The sequence below is a fragment of the Amyelois transitella genome, chromosome 24, assembly GCF_032362555.1.
Source record: "Amyelois transitella isolate CPQ chromosome 24, ilAmyTran1.1, whole genome shotgun sequence".
Taxonomy (NCBI): Eukaryota; Metazoa; Arthropoda; class Insecta; order Lepidoptera; family Pyralidae; genus Amyelois; species Amyelois transitella.
In genome coordinates, this window is record NC_083527.1 from 2,870,077 (window position 1) to 2,890,773 (window position 20,697).

The window sequence follows — 20,697 nt, forward strand, 5'->3', positions numbered from 1 at the left end:
ACACATGTGGCTGGCTGAGTATAGTGAATGTATGTGTAATACCATCAGTTGTTTGACGAGAACGACGGGTGCCGATTGTGAATGACATTTTTAAAACAAAATATCTGAAGAATTCATGACACAAAATCGGGTTAAAATATATATTTACCGCTAAACATCTCACATTTTTTGTATGGATCAGTTTATTTTTGTAGTTTTGTTTAGTATAACCTCAATCTTTAATTCAGTGCGCTTTCGCGGCAATTAGTGATTTTGAATATGGAAAGAAGCAATAAAAGTAGTCCGAGGAAACAAATTATAACAGCATTGTTAGGTAAGTTTTTTTATTGTTTTATTTGTTTTTATATTTTTTTTGACAGTTAACAGTGAGAAACGTAAAATATCAGAATACGGTTACAAGATTGCTATGACCCATTATATAAAAGTTTAGAGAAAAGAAATATCGGAAATATTTCTTTCACCACCTTTGATTTCATTTAACATACATACATATAATCACGTCTATATCCCTTGCGGGGTAGACAGAGCCAACAGTCTTGAAAAGACTGTTAGGCCACATTGAGCTATTTGACTTAATGATAGAATTATTCTTCAGTGTAATTTGTCCCGTATATATAAATATATATATATATATATATATATATATATATAATTGAGATTCAAATAGTGACAGTGCTTAGCCCATCGCCTATAAGAAGAATCCCAAGTTTATAAGCCTATCCCTTAGTCGCCTTTTACGACATCCATGGGAACGAGATGGAGTGGTCCTATTCTTTTTTTTATTGGTGTCGTGAACCAAACGGCACGATTTTATTTAAGTAAATATTTTTGTATATAAATAAAAAATAAACTGCAAATGTGTATTTAAAATCCTCGTATTCTCACAACGTTAATATTGTGTAATGTATAACGTGGGTACCTATCGTATTTTTATATTGAAGAATTTGGATAAAATTTAATATTTTTAATATGTAGGTAAACAGTCATATCTGACCAATATTTAAACAATTTTATTTTATTGCAAATGTCGTAAAAATGGAAATAAAATTTAACAGTCGTTAAATGCTACTTATATAATTTACATATAAAGGTATGTTTGACTATTTATTTATGTGGAAGAGCCACACAGGCGTGTTGTAAGCGAAGTCTACTTAAGTACAGTTATGTTATGAATGAGCAAATAATGTCGTATATATGTATGTATGTCACACACATTCTCATTGACTTTACTCATAATTTAATTTCTTTGCGCGCGCCACTTTTCCTGATTTATCGTTTGTACCGAAAAATAGGTTTAACTACCTACCTTCTGCCAACTTTTCTTAGTTTTTGCACTTTAGAAGATATCAAATACGCGATCTAATTAAAAAAAAATCCAATTTTTTACTTTTGTAAAAATATTTTTTTTAAGCTATGTATCTTTTTTCGACCTTCATACATATGACAACATAATTATGACATTTGTGGTACCCAAAAATTCCAAATAATATTGCCTTTTGTACGAGTGAGGAAACAAAATATTACTATCATATCGACAGAGAGAAAAAGATTTTACATAAATAACCATCAGAAATGCTCTTGCTCTGGTTCTGGGTTTTCATTCGTGGTGAACTTTCAACAAACATACATATAGTCACGTATGTATAGCTTGCGGGTTAGACAAAGCCAAAGTCAAAGTCTTCAAAGACTGAAAGGCCATGTTCAGCTGTATGGGTAAAAATGGAATTGAAATTACGGTAATTTCTGTACAGTCATGATTTAATGGTAGTAGTTTGTAGAGGACAAAGCCCATAGATTAAATAATTATATACGGCATTAATTACGCAGATTGAGATCACACATTATGATTAGCCTTCACACATTATGATATCCCTTTAGCTATAGAAATTATCCTCAGGTTAAGAGGCGTGATATATCCCTGCTGTACGTTTACAGATGAATCAGTCAATCAAATTTTTCTTTCAGCAACAATTCCTTCATTCACATACGGCATCCAAATAGGATGGCTTTCACCAATGGGGCCTCTCCTCAAATCTGACCTCAGCCCTTCTTCAGAACCTGTAAATGACAAGGTCATATCGTGGATGGCAGCCGCCTTGCCCCTGGCCGGGATATGTGGAATACCATTCTTTAGTTTCGCCTCTGACAGATTCGGCAGAAAGATTTGTGTTATTGGTGCGTCACTTCTGTCTTGCGTAAGTATTTACTTTCTTCATTCCTTACGGGGTAAACAGAACTATCAGTTAATAGATTTATGATGGATCTGAGATTGAGAGATTAGTATGTAACAATAGAATTATTAGACACAAGGAAGAAAGTAAACTCGTAATATGTTTGCAGTTTAAAAGTGAGAATTAAACTTTCGTGTTCACAAAGTAGGTACTTACAGGCAAATCAAACTGCAAATTTGCCGTCGGAATGCAGTTAAAAATTTGAACAATCTATCTGAGCCTTAATACTCTTCTACCCGTGTGATGCCAGAGCAGATTGCCAGAAATAAAATAAAAATAAAACTAAATCTGTGAAAAAATTTTTTTTCACACATTTTTCTTTCAGCATATTTATGTTGTTCAAACGTGTCGTCGGCATGAATATTTGCTTCACTGTTTACGTAAGAAAATTAAAATTCATACATGAAAATGAAAACCTTGTTTATAAAACACCAAACGTGGTGGCAAACAAAAGTGCCTCAACAGCAAAAATAAGTATAACTCAAAAAAAACTACAAAGAATGGTGCCGTGTGGTTCCCGGCAACAATACAAAAAAGAATAGGACCACTCCATCTCTTTCCCATGGATATCGTAAAAGGCGACTAAGGATAGGCTTACAAACTTGGGATTCTTTTTTAGGCGATGGGCTAGCAACCTGTCACTATTTGAATCTCAATTCTATCATTAAGCCAAATAGCTGAACGTGGCCATTCAGTCCTTTCAAGACTGTTGGCTCTGTCTACCCCGCAAAGGATATAGACGTGAACATATGTATGTAAGAATGGTTTTCTTACAGGTGTCATGGGCAATAAAATTGAGTTGGATCACGCCTACAGGCCTCATCATAGCCCGCATAATGGCCGGCCTAGCCGCCGCCGGCTGCTTCGTGGTGGTCCCTGTCTACATCAGAGAAATAGCTGAGAGCAATCTGAGGGGAGCCCTGGGCTCTCTAGTGATGACCGTGTGCAAGCTCGGAGTTATATTTGTCTATGCCGTCGGCATGGCGATGTCGTACGCGGGAAACCAAGCTGTTTATTTGTCTTTGGCTGTAGCCCATGTGATACTGTTTTGTTTTATGCCAGAGTCTCCGAATTATCTGCTGAAGATTGGGAAGGAAAAGGTAACAATAGGTACTTTTTGTTTATTTCAGAATGGAGGGTTGGATAGGAATTAATTTAGAAATATATGCTCCTTTTTTAAGGCCTTTAATAATTACTGGTTTTATAGACTGCTAAAAACCAAACGGTCGTGCTGTTATTTTTCGAATTATAACTTTCACTAATAGAAATTTATTTCTTTTCTTGTTTCACAGACAAACAAAGTATTACCTACTTTAGAGATTGTAAGATCTTCCATAACTCAATTATCTAAATCACCAATTCAGATAGGTTTACTACCTGTATGTACTTAATGTACTATCTACTAGACTTGTGAACTGTATATTTTGTCAACTGTATTTTGTATAAATTATTGTGGAGAAAATAAATAAACTATTACTAAATAAAATAAATAATGTGTGTTTAATGGACCAACGTAATTAAGCCGTATAGTTTGCGGTAGTAGAATAAGTCAACTCGAACTCTTTTATTCTTATCTTTATATCTTCTTTTATATCCCAACATTAACTTGTCACGTTGTTACGAGTACTTATCCTGACAGTCAACTAAACCGTTCTTACTCCAGTTATACAAGTAAATTGTAACTATTTTATAAAACACTAGCGACCCGCCCCGGCTTCGCACGGGTGCAAAATTATAAATTTTATTATTATACATAAAAACCTTCCTCTTGAATCACTCTACCTGTTACAAAAAACCGCATCAAAATCCGTTGCGTAATTTTAAATATTTAAGCATACAGACAAACAGACTAAAATAGCGACTTTGTTTTACACTATGTAGTAATGCTTCTGTCAAGAGAATTTTAAACGTACCTAATTAATATTTTATGTAGTAAAATATGCTAACTTAGTTTTTAGTACCTACGCCACAAAGTCACAGATATCGGTAGCTAAGAATAATTCTAAATCATACATACATACCTACATACATATCATCACGTCTATATCACTTACGGGGTAGACAGAGCCAACAGTCTAAATCATTGTTTTACTTTTAAAAGTGTCTCGTGTACTTAACCTTTATGAGAAGAATTCAGTAATGAAATAAACATTACGATAACTTAAGCGTATATTTCCATTTATTTACACTTTAAGATAATTGTTTGAACATTTTAATAGTCGTAATTTAGCGTAATTGTGTAATAAAGTGCCCATAAAATTAATTTATTTGATAAGGTTCATAGATCTGTTTGCCTACGACTTTTTTTACGAAAAATTCAGTTGATACATACATACATATAGTCAAGTCACCCTTGCGGGGTAGACAAGGCTAACAGTCTTGAAAATATTGATAGGCCATGTTGAGCTGTTTGGCTCAATGATAGAATTGAGACTCAAACAGTGACAATTTCCAGCCCATCACCTACAAGAAAATACCCCAAGTTTAATAGCCACTGGTATAATAATGGGTACAACATGAACCCCGTGGGGTATAGCAACATTATTATTGAAACGGCAAGCGGTTTTGTCAATTTAATTAAGTATGATTTTGTTTTATTTAATTCGATTTGTTCAATTAATTCTATTCAAATTAGCATAATATATCTAATTAAAAATTTTATTGCGTCAATATCATTAACTTGTATATATTTAATGACAATTCCAAATTTTTATTGTTAAATAACTCGTCAATTGTGTAATATATATGCTTTATTTATTAGTACCTAATAACTTTCACGTAGAGTAGAACCCCCAGTTATAAGTACTTAGATACTGTAGGTATATTTATTATTTATCTAATTCTTTTTGGATGAAGCGAAGGAAGTATGCAGAGATCGTGGCAAGTGGAAAGAGGTAGTCTCTGCCTACCCCTCCGGGAAAGAGGCGTGATTTTATGTATGTATGTATGTATGTATGTATAATTCTTTTTTTACTGAAAGACACCTCTTTCATAAGTTCGCGTCTGTTATATTTTTTTCTTTTTCAACTAAAGTTATTACATTTTCCTAATAATGTTGTTTTAGGAAGCCATCAGAACGGTAGCTTGGTTGAGAAGCGTGCCCAAGAGCAGCAAGCTGGTGAAGGACGAGCTGGACCGGCTGAAGGTGGAACAGCGAACCTTCGACGAAGCTCCCGCTGTCACTGTTAAGAGTGTTGGTGAGTCTTCTATCTTTTTGAATGTATAAGAGCGATAGGTACTATTAAATTTCATTCATGTAGCGTAACAGAGTTATTTAGAAATCAAAGCCCGAACGAGGCTTTGATAATTATTAGGCAATTTGAATCTATTTGATTCCCTTGACCGCCCTTGTCAAATTTCAATGATATATAGTGTCAGATTTAAATAATCAATATGACCTAAGATTACTCCTGGTCAAAGTTTATCAATACATTATTTGTTTAATTAAAATACTTTATACTGTTATTATATGTGTGTTTACCTAACCTTAGGTAACGCAGTTTGACTTTGTTATTTTAATTTAAAACTTTGATTGCATTCGCTAAAAATGATGGGTTTGTTAAAAATTGCAGAAATCGGTTTTAACGAAATACTAATTTATAATAATTTTTATTCCACATTTTATTCATTCAAAAGTCTCAAGGAAAAGGAGTGAGGCACTTAAATCTGGAATGAGATTCCGTTCTTTATTTTGGAGTAAACTATATTAATTTTACGTATCTACGTCTAAGTATATCAAATGTACGTAAATAAAATTGATACATCATTGTAAGAAAAAGAAGACGTCACACATGCGACATTATTTTCAATCTAGAACGGATTGGAGAGGTTATCTCATAATATTTTGCGGAGATACCCTTGAAATATAAATTGAATAATAAGTAATCATTAAAGGAACATGAATTAACAAACTGACGCAGTTTAATTAATTTTCGTTGTGCGTATTAAGAATAACAGTCATTGCTGCCTTTGACAAAATTATGTAGAGAATTAGCTTATCATGAATATCCTTTCTAATCGTTAGCTTAGCTCTATTAACCTCGTTAGTGATAAAGACTAGAAATTATGTATGTGATGTAGGTGAGAAAATATCGAACTTGCAATCAAATCAAATGTTTAAAATCAAAATTCCACTCAAGACATAGGCACATGAAAATTATTTCACAGTTAAAAAGGCTATGTATTTAACGTACTAATACATACTAGTTTTAGATAAAAACATTAATTCTAGATATATACAGACTTACCAACTAATCCTCAGTGCGCGACAAAGCCACCTTCTCCGCCCTTCGCATGGTAATGATGCTGATGGCCATGCAGACCCTGTCGGGGTGCTTCGCTCTCATGAACTACGCGGCGGACGTGTTCAGCCGCGCCGGCACTCAGTGGAGCCCTAACATGCTGGCGCTCTTCATGGGCTCCTTGCAGCTGGTCGGCGCGTTCTTTACCACCATGTCCATAGAGAAGTTTGGACGAAAGGTGAGGAAAATGCTATAAAATGCAACTGTTTTTAACAGACTTAAAAAAGGAGGTTATGAATTTTCGCCCTTCAGTTGGTTCGGTAAACTTTGGTAGCGAAAAACATAGTGAGTCTAGCACTCACAATGTTTGCTTTCCGCGCAGATTCTACCAACGATGGGAAATCAAACTGTCCATCTTAATCCATAACTATGCCATGCCGCTCACCGTAGATAGGATAGTGAATAAAATTTTAAGATTTTAAATATTAACGTCAAAGTGCGATCCACTTGGAACTATTATTGAAGAGTCTATAAACAACAGCGGGACAAACATTCAATTCATTCACACTTGAGTCTCCGTGTCATAAATTAACATTCAAACAATGTAGGTAGCTACTTTTGCAGTTTGTATGCAATTGTCAACATTCCGCAGGCACCATAATACGGTGGAGAAATCATTGTTTTTTCTATACCTTCTTCACTTTTTATTCTTCATTATACCTACTCCTGGTAATAGTCCGTGTAACATGTTTTAATAGAAGCCAAGGGTCTACCTGTGACCATGTAAAATGGGGTTTATAAACCACGATCATGAATAGGTGCCACAGGATATTCATGGAGCGACGTCCAACTGACTTCCACTTCTACGAGTAACAAACTCAGTTTAGATCAAGTTTGTTGCACTAGGTGAAATTGAATATTCCCTAAACTATTAACGTCATTATTATGGTAATAAATTATGTTTACCAAGAACATTAACTCAGTTTTGCTATTTGTTTTACTTATAATGTACGGTTAGGTAAATATATGATACATGCATACATAAAATCACGCCTCTTTCCCGGAGGGGTAGGCAGAGACTACCTCTTTCCACTTGCCACGATCTCTGCATACTTCCTTCGCTTCATCCACATTTTGTTTCGGGTACTATTAATTGACCCTTTACCAGGACGTCCTTAATTTGATCAAGATACGTTCGTCTAGGTCTTCCCACTCCGACCTTTCCCTCCACACTCTCCTTGTATATCTGCTTAGTCAAACTGCTTTCATTTATCCTCTAAATATATGATGTATATTCGATATCCATGTGAAAGAGATGGAGTACCTAATCCTATCCCTCTCTTCAAAAACGCTCTCTTGTGATAAGTTTTTATGTATTTGCATTTTTAATTCCAGATTCCCCTGGCAATCAGTTCCCTGCTAGTGTCCCTATGCATGGCGACACTAGCGACGTGTTTCCTAGTTGGCAGCGAGTCCGTGCGATGGCTTCCTGTGGTGGCCGTATGCCTGTGCATCTTGGCCTATGGAGTGGGACTTGCTCCAGTGCCTATGGTCATCATGGCAGAGGTTTTCACATTCCAGGTTAGACCTTTTGTACACTCAGAGTTCTTTAAGAAACAAAACTTTTAACAATGAATAATCCAAAAAAATACCTACTTTTCTTTTATTTTTATTTTTTTTTTCTATATTTTTTTGCTGAGATTAAAAGCAGCCAAGTGATAATGCGATCATAATATGGTATGATATGAAGATACTAGGGATCATATCGCTCCGAATATCATACCATTACTATAATTAACAACAAATACAATTTTGAATAGTAACTAGGAAAGTAATTATAACCCTATGTAGATACCCTAAGTTACCATTCAGAAAAAATTGTGGTTACCGGAGAGCTGACAGAAATCATCGTTCCACTTTCATTCTAGCATACAACTGCTTTAGATTCATCTACATTAACTAGCATATTTCGATATCCATGTTTCAGCTATTTATATAAGTCACCAATAACATAAACAGAAATCATACTAACATTGTATTTTCCAGATGCGCGCACGCATGGCCGGCGCTTCAATGGCGTTCTCTTTCTTCTGCAGTTCCATGACCGTGATCTTCTACACGCCCGTCGCAAACCAGTTTGGGCCTTACGTAGTCTTCTATACATTCGCTGCAGTAACTTTATACGGTTTTCTTTATACCATTTTGTGGGTACCGGAGACGAAAGGCAAGAACTTGGAGCAGATTCAGAGCTATTGGAAGAAGCCGGAGCCAGTGTTTGTATAGCGTTAATTTCTAGATTTGTTAGTACTTATATGGTCAATTCACGGCGAAGATCACGTCACGTGAAGCGACATTTTAATTAATTAAATTTAAAATCAATTAATATTATTTATTTGTAAAATATTCATCTGAAAGCGTTCATGGAATTAATTATAATGAACGAATGAAATGAAAATGAATAAATGAAATTATCAAAGTGCTCAAATCTATAGCATTTAAGTGTGTATTGAGAATGTTATTTTTGTATCGTGTTTCATATTAAAAAACGATTCTAAGACTGTCAGAAGATGCCTGCATATATTAATATATGTTAAAATTTTATAAACTTTATCAATAATAGGAAAAACTTAAAAATTCTATGTCGTCAAATAAAGGCAATAACTTGTGTAATTGAAAAAATTTAAACCCGCACGCTTTATGCACAGGCATGGCTCGCGCGACGCCGTTTATATAGCGCGGAAAAAATAACGCTATCCCCGTTTCATGACATAAGAAAAAGAGAAAAGTGATCATACAAAGATATGTATATTTTTAATTATCTGACAATTCGCTTTTTTGCTTGATTGTCAGACTTAGTTTAATACTAAATCTATGTTGGTAATAAAGACAATGTAAACTCATCGAGGCTTTTATCTGGCTGTAAAGATAAAGTAAGTAATAATATCAACTCAAAAAAGTTAATCTTTACCTAGATGTTAAATATTCAAAGACATATCAAAGGTTATAATAAATTTGCCTCTAGACGATGGCATATTTATATTTAAGTTATAAAAAAAAGAATACATACCAAATAAAATACACAATTGTATGTTTATTGTTTTATTTTAATATACCTATAACTACAGAGAATCATCACTGCGGCGCCGCCAGAGCGCCGCGACCACAGGACTTTTTGGTACACTTAAAACAATATCCGTAACTAAATCGTATCGCCCTTACAAAAAACGTGCGAATTACCCTCTAAAATCAAAAACGGGAGCACAACTACCGTCATTATTTTAAAAAACCGTTAAATTTAAAATTATTTGTGAAAATAACGATACATTGTTATAATTTAACATTTCCAATTTCATTCCGTCTTATAATATTACATTTATATATATTTTTTTTGTTATTATCGTCATCGCCGATTTATTATAAGATGCCATTAAAATAGGTACATCACACGTTTTGATTTAATTATTTATATACTACGGCATGTGAAGTGCTAAACCAAAGTTAACAAACCCGCGAACTGTATTGAATATGTTTTGGAAATCTTGAATTTTTCTTAAGTAGCCGGTTGCCCCAGTGTCCACAACAAAAGCGTTCCACTGAGACACGACTGAAGAAAAAGTGCTGTTAAAACCATTCCATTAAGGAGGAAGGTAAGGAAATATCGGCTGCATCGAGTACCGAATTGCATCCTTAAAGAGTTATAATTTCTCTTATGGTCACATACGACATAATTTATTAACTTTGATTTAAGACTGAAAAATGTTCCCTAAAAATAACGCTTTAGGGCGCAATTTACATCAAACACAAGATTGACCAGCCGAAATAATTACAACTAAACAACGCGCAAACAATTTAAAATTAAAATTAATAATAAAAAAAAACTATAATACAGACTCTTCTCTCTTCAGCGCTTGGCTAACTTCTCAGATGGGTTACAGAATCAAAGAGGGTTTTTTTTAAAATGCCTCACGCCTTATTTCAGTATGTAAGTATAAGGACTTATGCTGCTTTGTTATTGGTTAAGATCTGACACCACAACACACTAATTTCACTGACGTTCCCGATAAGTGCATTTCTATACAACATCAAAAATAAAATGACATATTCGAAAATCATTAAATTTTACTTTATTAGTAATTTAACTTGTCAGCTTTAAAGGCGTTATATTGACGCAACATATTTGTGGATGCTTTGGTATTCATTATTGGACAGTATTATGTTGGCTATGTATTAACGTCTCTATTTGACGATGCATATATATACATAAATAACGCCTTTTTCCCGGAGGGGTAGGTACCACTTACCACGATCTCTGCATACTTTTTTCGCTTCATCCACATTCATAACTCTCTTCATGCAAGTTCGGCGGTTTCGGGTGATCTTGACTTGACTTTTTACTAGGAAGTCCTTAATTTAATCAAGGTTCGTTCGTCTAGGCCTTTTTACTTCTACCTTTCCATCCACACTCTTTGTATTTCCTTAGTCATCCTGCTTTCATTCATCCTCTCCACGTGACCAGACCATCTTAACATTCCCTTTACTATTCCTTTTACTATATTTTCTTTCACATCACAACATTGACGAAGGATAAGTGAATTGTAAAACTAGTAAAATAAATATAGGTATATTTGCTATTGCTCTTATGAGAACGCCAGTGATTTCAAACTTGTAAACCGATCACTCAAAATTCTAACATACTGTTCTTTTGAAAAAAATTGTATACAGTTCATTATAATTGCCTAATTTTTAGTTTCATATACGTATCTGTTATTTTGTAACGATCCGTACTGATCATAATTTAATATCAATATCGTGGTAATATTATTGATCAATAAAATATTTTTGAAAAATCTTTGATAAATATAATGAAATAGTACTCAAACGCATATAAAGTTACCCTGCATATAACTCACTCATAATTTGGGTAGGTTGATGTTGACCGTACGTTGTGAGCTACTAAAATATAAACCAGATTATAAGATCTCACGTTATAATTAATCAAGTTATACACATAATAGATAAGTGATTTGATATTGTAATATCGCCAGATTTTATCTAGTCATAGCGTTAAACAATATAAAAATGCGATAGATTTCACGATTCCTTTTTGTCTGAATATTAAAAATAAATTATAAATGTATGATTCTTATTTGTCGGCAGATTCGTTACAAATCAAGAATCTTCAGAAATTACATTTGTTTCAATAAAAAAATAACAAAATGCCTTCCACCAGATGTCAGCAATTAAGCATAAAGACAAATGGTGTTTTGTTATTGGTTAAATATTTGACACTTCTTTTGATTTTTGAGAACAATGTTCCATTTGACATTTCAGTACCAACGGGGTCAATTCACGATCGTCGACAAGACAAGGTTTAATTTTCTCTCTCGTGAAAAAGCACGAGATTGATTACTATGAAGCCGTAAATTTAAAAAAATCATTTTAAGAAAAGAAGTTTACTGTGAATCTGATAGTAAAAATTATAGCAATCACTCTCATTTTAGAAAGACCGACAAAAATCGACATGTTACTATATACATTTCACACAATATATATGGACTTCGACCGATTAGGTCCATAGAAAAAGGTGACAGATTAGTTGACATTTTGTCGAAATCACATCAAATTTACCCTCAAAAAGGCGTAATCAACGCGATAAAACAGTTACGAACGTAACTGATTTCTCTTAACAGGAATATATGCTTTATTACTATCATAATAAAGTCTGTGTCGTTTGGAAAAACGATCATTGTCAGTCCATGATTTTAGCCAGTCTTCAAGTAAGCGTATGAAAACCCGACTCCTTTCTAAAGACAGTAATGCCCAAACAAATATTACGTTGGGCGAGTATATTCACATTGGACGCATTTTATAGACATTATTACCACTTGTCGCTTACATACATAATTTATTAATGCGAAAGTTTGTTCATTACAGTCTATTTTTGGACAGGAAAGTTAGGTGGAACAACGTATGTATTGGTCACTTCAATTTTCAGAAGAGTAATTTTGTTTTAAATTTTTCACCACATTTTTATTACTAGCATTATTATTGCAATTGATGATAAGTTCTCAAAATAAGGTAAATTCTCAGTCAAAGTCTTTTACTTTAATTGCAGCGTATTACATTTTCATACATTCCTGGCAAGTAGAAAGATGCAATCTCTACTTAACCCTCCAAGAAAGAGGAGATCTTTCAAATTACAAAACAAACAATTTCAAATTTTCAACTCCAAATACATACAGATTAGACTATGTGTTCATAAATATGTAACTCACATTTACCTATCATAATATACAGCTACAAATTTCTTACAATAAGCGACAAGTGTTACAATTCTACAGTGCGACCCCTTAGGGCTCAGTGGTTGTTCACTCGCTCATCGTCCGCTTGGACGCGGGTTCCTCCAGTTCCGTCTCGGGGGGCTGCTCCAATCCTGGCAATTGTATTTGTGTGTCTGACGCTTCTGATGGCTGTGGGAAAGAAATAAAAATTGGGGTTAAATTAAGTATAGTTGGTAAAATAAAGTAACAAACTACATAGCATAAAAAAGTCACACTTCGGCTGTCGGGTTTTTTTAACTGCGCAACGGATTTTTCTCGATGTTATTCAAATAATTTATTCTTTTTTATCTATTAAAACTATAAATATATATAGATACAAGATTTCCAAGGTCACCTTTCAAAAGTGGCTAGAACGAAATATAACAGGAATTAGACTATTATTTATCTATATACATATTAAAACACTAATCTATGAAGGGATTTCGCTTCTACGGGAATTTTCGACCTACATACTTTTCTTAGCGTCAACATAACTATTTCTCTGCCTAAATTCAGGGATTAAAAAAAAACACAGATTTTTCATTACAACATGAAAGATTTTAAGCTATTAGAATCATAATGACCTTTTGTATTTACCAAACGATCGCAATTACTTTCCATTAAATTATCGAGCAGACATACTAAAACGCACACAGGCATACACACAACATATAATACATAAAAAAAAAGTATACTAACTACATCGAGACAGAGATAGTCGCCTGTGCTACATAGCGTATTACTTATTACCTTAGCGTCAATACTTCCAGACCGGCCGGTGGGGTGCTTGAAACATTTCATACAGGGGACGTTAGATATCGACCTCAATTATACTAGGCAACAATATAAAATATATTAAAAAAATACCGAGCGAAGCTAGTCTACCAAACAATTTGGGCGAAAAAATTTTTTATATGTATGTTTGGACTATGGACTAGCAACATCACACTATCCCAGACCCAATCTAAGTAGTTAACCCGTCGCCTAAATTCTATTTGCAATTGTAAAGTTCTCTTTATACTTCTGTATTAAACATGGGTTATCGAGATACAATATAATTTAATCTTTCGTGGGCCATACGCATGCGAGAGAAAAATTGAACTCATCATATTGTTCCCTAGTATAGTTTGAGGTCATATCATAATACTACAGTACAGAGGTTAGTAGCAATATTACACTGGCAATCAACCTTTCCGTTTACTATCAGCCGAATGCACAAAACATTACAACTACACACATATCTTAAAACATTAAAAAAAAAGAAAAATTAAAAAAAAATCAAGCATTAAAAAATCTTTTTGGTGTAATATCAAAATATATTTACGTCTTCCACTGTATGTTTATTCTGTACCCTTGTCTATTACTTTATAGTGTGATTTGAGAGAGATAAAAAATTATGAAATAAATTAGTTAATAAACAAGAGTTGAATAATGTATATCGAGCATTATTTTGTGAATTTCCCGTGTAATAAAGTACTATAAAAGGCGCGAAAATATTTGAGCGGTTGAGCCAATCATAGCGTCCCATTTTAACTCGCGAAATAACAGGAGACATGGGATTTTGAGTTTAGTGTACTTGTAACAAAGTCTTTATTTTATGGTTTAAATTCGGTTTGGTTCGGCGGTAAGTTGCACTGTTGTTATTCTGCGACGTTGAATTTTGCAGAGACGATTTATTTAAATGGCAGTACTGTAACCATGTAAATGATATAAGTACTTATTTTTAGTATATCGTGTTGATAGTTTAGAAATGTGTAGAGAATGGATGAGGACAGACTAACGAAAGGAATTTTAAGGCAGAGCTGACTGTAAAAGTGGGACAGGGCCGGTCTCATCGAACTTTTAAGACCATTTCGAAAGTCTTAAAAAAGGGATATATAGGAGTATCTACCCAAAATCGTCGAATATGCATGTAAAGAGCAATGTAATGTAAGCAAATGTGTGGTGGAGTTTGTAAGGATCGTAGCAAGTGGAAATCCATTGTCTCTGCCTACTCCACTGGGAGACAGGCGTGATGGTATGTATGTATATTGAGATAACTATGTAGCATTGACAATGTGCCATAAAGTTACCATAGACAATGTGCCATAGAGTAAGTTACCATAGACAATATGTCCATAGAGTAAGTTTCCATAGACAATGTGTCCATTGAGTGTGTGAACATAGACAATGTGTCGTACTGACCTCAACATCGTTGGTGGTGTTCTCGGCGGCGGGCCGCGGCCGCTTCTTGCCGCGAGTGTTCACTGGCTCGGCTATAGTAGTGCGTTTGGGCTGGAACTGGAAAATGTTAAATATTAATATCACGCTCGATCATTGCGAAGTATACGTTTACTAACAGCAACTAGATTTTGGTCGTGAAAAATGTTTAAATATGAATGTAAAATTACAAATACGGAAGACGTTTTGATTATTTGGATTGGAGAAAGAGATGGAGTGGTCCTATTCTTTTTTGTAATGGTGCCGTGAACCACACGGCACTTATATTTTCTTTCCGTTTGTTTTTTTCCACAGCCTTAACCTAATAAAGTTAGATAGAAAAATGATATTTATACCTGTAGTTCAGGCGGCAGGAACACCCACGTATTGCCGAGGTAGATGAGTTAGAAAGCGTTATCTACTTTCTTTCCGTCTGTTTTTTCCACAGCCTTAACCTAATAAAGTTAGAAAGGAATCTGTTTTTTCCACAGCCTTAACCTAACAAAGTTAGAAAGAAAAATGAAATATGTATATACCTGTAGAAAACGTTATCTACTTTTTTTCCGTCTGTTTTTTCCATAACCTAATAAACTTAGAAAGAAAAATGTTATTTATACCTGCAGTTCAGGCGGCAGGAACACCCACGTATTGCCGAGGTAGATAACGTTAGAGTTAGAAAACGTTATCTACTTTTTTTTCCGTCTGTTTTTTCCATAACCTAATAAACTTAGAAAGAAAAATGTTATTTATACCTGCAGTTCAGGCGGCAGGAACACCCACGTATTGCCGAGGTAGATAACGTTAGAGTTAGAAAACGTTATCTACTTTTTTTTCCGTCTGTTTTTTCCATAACCTAATAAAGTTAGAAAGAAAAATGTTATTTATACCTGTAGTTCAGGCGGCAGGAACACCCACGTATTGCCGAGGTAGACAACGTTAGAGTTAGAAAACGTTATCTACTTTTTTCCGTCTGTTTTTTCCAGAACCTAATAAAGTTAGAAAGAAAAATGATATATGTATATACCTGTAGTTCAGGCGGCAGGAACACCCACGTATTGCCGAGGTAGACAACGTTAGAGTTAGAAAACGTTATCTACTTTTTTTCCGTCTGTTTTTCCATAACCTAATAAACTTATAAAGAAAAATGTTATTTATACCTGCAGTTCTGGCGGCAGGAACACCCTAGTGTTGACGAAGTACGAGGGCTGCGGCGCGAAATACATGGTGGGGATGCGCGCGTCCGACGGGAACTCGCGCAGCTCGAACGAGGACGAGCGCGCCCAGATCACCGACATCGCTAGGTCGCACGTAGCCCACATTTTCTGCAAAAATAAAAACACGAATCAATTTAATGCCGTTTCAATATCAATAGAAAAAAGGATACAATCAATTTAATGCCGTGTGGTTCCCGGTATCAATACAAAAAAGAATTGTCTCAATGTCATGTAAGGCAACTAAGAGATAGGCTTATAAACTTGGTATTCTACTTTTAGGTAATAGGCTAGCAACCGTGACATCGCTAGATCGCAAGTAGCCCACATTTTCTGCAAAATAAAAACACGAATCAATTTAATGCCGTGAGTATTTCGATATCAATAGAAAAAAGGACAGTCTCTTTTCCATGCATGTCGTCGAATCAATTTGATGCCGTGTGGTTCCCGGCACCGATAGAAAAAAGAATTGTCTCTTTTCCACGCATGTCATAAAAGGCGACGAAAGGAATAGGCTTATTAACTTGGTGTTCTTATTTAAGGCGATGGGCTAGCAACCGTGACATCGCTAGATCGCAAGTAGCCCATATTTTCTGCAAAAATAAACACAATCAATTTAATTCCGTGTGGTTCCCGGCACCAATACAATAAAGAATAGGACCACTCCATCTCTTTCCCATGGATGTCGTAAAAGGGATAGACTTACAAACTTGAGATTCTTCTTTTAGGCGATGAGCTAGCGACCTGTCACTATTTGAATCTCAATTCTATCATTAAGCCAAATAGCTGAACATGGCCATTCAGACTTTTCAAAACTGTTGGCTCTGTCTACCCCGCAAGGGATATAGACGTGACCATATGTATATGTATGTATTCATATAAGGCATCTAAGGGATAGGCTTATAAACTTGGTATTATTCTTTTAGGCGATGGGCTAGCAACCGTGACATCGCTAGATCGCAAGTCGTCCACATTTTCTTCACAATAGGGTACCGGACAACTTTTCAGATTGTGTTTAAAAATAATCTTTATTTATTTATATATCCATAAAAAATATTATTTTAAATAAATAAATCTTTTGGAGTATTTAAAAACGAGAAAAACGTAATTTATTTAAAATTGCCGCGAAAACAGCACTTTACGTCAATTCTGATCGCGTGACGTCATATGTTTGAAAAACAAACTACAAGCCATATTACAAGTGATCAGTGCTTGGATAATTTAAGTATTTTCTCGCAGATCTAGAAACATGCAAAACCCATAAATATCTAACCTTTAAAATCATAGAAAAAAATATGTGAAAATAACTTTGTAAACAATGAAACTAGTTTTAGGTTATGTTTTCGTTTGTAATTTCTTCAATCATTTCTGTTGTTAAGATAAACAAAAAGAGGTTGAAATACTTACACAAATGTTTCCACATTGCTTAATTCAGCAAATAAAAGTCGGTATTAGTGGCAAAGGAACTGCCCACCATGAAAATATCAATCTTTTGGGAGATTTCTATTGTCGGTTTGTAACCTTGTTCCATGATAAAAGCTTGATAGGCGGCTTCAAGCACTTGCGACAACTTCTGTTATGAGTAAAGTCCTTCAATTCGTAACTAATTACAATTAAATATTTTTAGAAAAATGCAAATAAATCGTAGAATAACTCGAAATAACATACAAAGCAGTGGTGTTTACTTATCACTCATTACGTATGACGTCACTCACTGTGATTGGTGTTTGGGTTCTTACGCTGCAGAGATAAAAAATATTGGATTTTTGCAACTTTATTTATTGATTTAAAATTATAAATCATTGTTATTTCTTAAAAATCTTTATTATGTGATGTTCTTGTATAACAAACTTTATTTTAAAACACAACTTAGATTTTTTTTCGATTACTGTCCGGTACCCTATTAGTAGACCGTTATTATTAAGTGCCGTGTGGTTCCCGGCACCAATAGAAAAAGCTTTTCTCTTTAGATATGTTACTTTTGATATCTACATACATACATATAGTCACGTCTAAATCCCTTGCGGGTAGACAGAGCCAAAGGTCTTGAAAAGACTGAGACTCTTTTACATATTAAATAAAGAAAAACTTACATAATTAACAGCGTCGTCGGTCTCGTTGAGAGCGTCTTTATGGCATTTCATCCTCTCGACGAGACTCTTGTAGAAGCCATAGCAGTACAGGTCGTTGCGAGTGATCAGCGGCTCCAGTATGAACCAGAGACAATTCTTTACCACCTAGAAAGAGAATTACATCAATTTAGTTAACTATAAACAAGAATGTAAATGTATACAGTTATTTGACGGCCTCTGTGGCGCAGCGGTTGTACGCTTGTCTGTGACACCGGAGGTCTCGGGTTCGAATCCCGGCCAGGGCATGATGAGAAAATAACTTTTTCTGATTGGCCTGGGTCTTGGATGTTTATCTATATAAATATTTATTATAAAATATACAAGTCTCGAACTTACTTCGAGGCTAACTCAATATGTGTAATGTGTATATATTTATTTATTAATCTGTGGCAAGGGATATAGATGTCACTTTATGTATGTACGATGCAAATGCAATAAAAAATGCCATCAAGCTGAACGACATTTCCATAGGTAATTTCGATATGTCAGTCATTGTTCACATTCGTTTATGACTGACCTTGAGCTGAGCCACGTTGTCGTAGGCGGTGAATGCGGGATCGTGCGTGAGGATGGGCACCGCGAACACCAGCATGTAGTCGGGCAGTATGTGCGGCAACTGGCTCACGGCGCGCTCCACTGATAATATAGAACAAACGCATTTTAGACAGTCACCTTTTTCTGTCACAGTCGCATAGTTTATTGGTTTTTTTTCTCATAAGTCTTACTTTATTCACTTCAGTCGCCCCCTGATGCGACTGTCTGATTTGCGACCGGTCAGTACATATGTAGATATTTATCAAAACTAGCGAATAATTAAATATAAAATTAAACAAACGAAGCAGATTGTACAAGACTTCAGACTTAAAATAAAGTAATTTAGCGATGTCTAAATACATAATTCATAAAAGAAATATGCTAAATTGGACAAAGTTTGACTGTTCTGACATTTACCACTAAACATTGTTCATTTTATTTTTTTAATGCTAACAAAGCGTACCTTTAGTGCCAACAGTGTTGTTCCTGACATACCGTAAGTGTCCTTTTACATACATACATACATAAAATCACGCCTCTTTGCCGGAGGGGTAGGCAGAGACTACCTCTTTCCACTTGCCACGATCTCTGCATACTTCCTTCGCTTCATCCACATTCATAACTCTCTTCATGCAAGCTCGGCGGTTTCGACCTGACCCTTTACCAGGACGTCCTTAATTTCGTCCTTTTAATGCCAACAAAGCGTACCTTTAGTGCCGACGGTGATGTTTCTGACATACTCCCTGCGCCTCACGACATCAGCCAGCATGTACTGGCGCAGCAGCCCGCGGATGCGGCGGTCGGGCTCGCGGCCGCCCAGCGCGTACATGCCCATGAAGTCCAGCGGCAGGCACTTGTTGGGGATGCCCTGCAATTATTGACGCACACATGAGGCGTATAGATGCAATAGGGCGCCTCTATCCACTTTTTTGTATTCCTATCAATTTCGCGAAAACTTTTGATTTCATCATCAAAATTTAGGCCGTACGTGATTATCAAATTACACATCATAGAATAATAGCAACACTTTTATTTTAATATGTTTATTTTATTCTGGAACAGTAAATGGAATTTAAAAAAATCATTCAAATCTGATAGAGGCCATTTGGCATCTCATCGGTTGATAGAAGCGGTTTTGCATTTCACTTTGCAGGATAGAAGCGGTTTTGCTTCTTTATTACACATATGTTTAGTCACGTCTATATCCCTTGCGCGGTAGATAGAGGCAATAGTGTTGAAGACTGATTGAGATTCAAATTGTGACAGGTTGCTAACTAAATCGTCACCTAAAAGAATATCAAATTTATAAGCCCTTTATTACTAACAAACTAATTAATAAAAAATAATTACGAACAAAATCATATAAACCTAGGTACTGATTTAGGGGTTGAGTTGTGTTTCAGTGTCCCCTATGTTTCCGTTTCTTTATTTATTTAGAAAACAAGCGGTTTAACGATTTTACCTACAATCTTAACATAAAACTAAGAACAATTTATAATATATTATGAATTATGAACCAAAAAAACTAATTTTAAATTGCTCTGACAACACTTTAGTAAATTTCTTGGTTCAATTCCCCTTACCTTGGACAATCCTTTATGTAGTTTTGCCGCAAATGTTTCTCTGACTTGGGGAACGTCATCCTGAAACAAACAAGTCCGATTTATACAAAATATTTATATTTATTCGCACTCAGCGGTGCTATTCACACATGTTGCATTAACATTCGTAAATGCCTCTACCCCAGGATATTTCGAAATAGCTACATAAATTTTCAATTAAAAAAAAACAAAACAAGCAGTACAAAAGTAAGCCTATTGAAATATTTA

The 20,697-nt window shown here is 34.9% G+C and overlaps 2 protein-coding genes across 3 annotated transcripts in view; one reads left to right on the forward strand and one right to left on the reverse strand.

Annotated features, from left to right (window-relative positions):
* On the forward strand, positions 1 to 9,560 carry LOC106135920 (facilitated trehalose transporter Tret1). The gene is made up of 7 exons (XM_013336329.2): positions 1 to 313; positions 1,966 to 2,195; positions 3,008 to 3,331; positions 5,296 to 5,428; positions 6,493 to 6,710; positions 7,868 to 8,053; positions 8,519 to 9,560. Exons 1-7 carry the CDS (start codon positions 259 to 261, stop codon positions 8,753 to 8,755), a joined length of 1,383 nt encoding a protein of 460 aa, XP_013191783.2. The 5' UTR covers positions 1 to 258; the 3' UTR covers positions 8,756 to 9,560.
* The window catches only part of LOC106135919 (sister chromatid cohesion protein PDS5 homolog B-B), a 26,290-nt gene continuing 15,148 nt past the window's right edge, over positions 9,556 to 20,697 (reverse strand). Inside the window, exons 13-19 of one of the 2 annotated variants that reach the window (XM_013336327.2) lie at positions 20,452 to 20,511; positions 19,577 to 19,736; positions 18,852 to 18,970; positions 18,296 to 18,439; positions 16,149 to 16,313; positions 14,977 to 15,072; positions 9,556 to 12,942 (exon numbers count right to left, since the gene is read on the reverse strand). In XM_013336327.2, the coding sequence (XP_013191781.1) occupies positions 12,841 to 12,942; positions 14,977 to 15,072; positions 16,149 to 16,313; positions 18,296 to 18,439; positions 18,852 to 18,970; positions 19,577 to 19,736; positions 20,452 to 20,511 (846 nt within the window). In that variant the 3' untranslated portion in view covers positions 9,556 to 12,840. Of the gene's footprint in view, positions 12,943 to 14,976; positions 15,073 to 16,148; positions 16,314 to 16,430; positions 16,536 to 18,295; positions 18,440 to 18,851; positions 18,971 to 19,576; positions 19,737 to 20,451; positions 20,512 to 20,697 lie in introns of those variants that run through there. The other variant, XM_060951376.1, reaches the window with a different exon arrangement.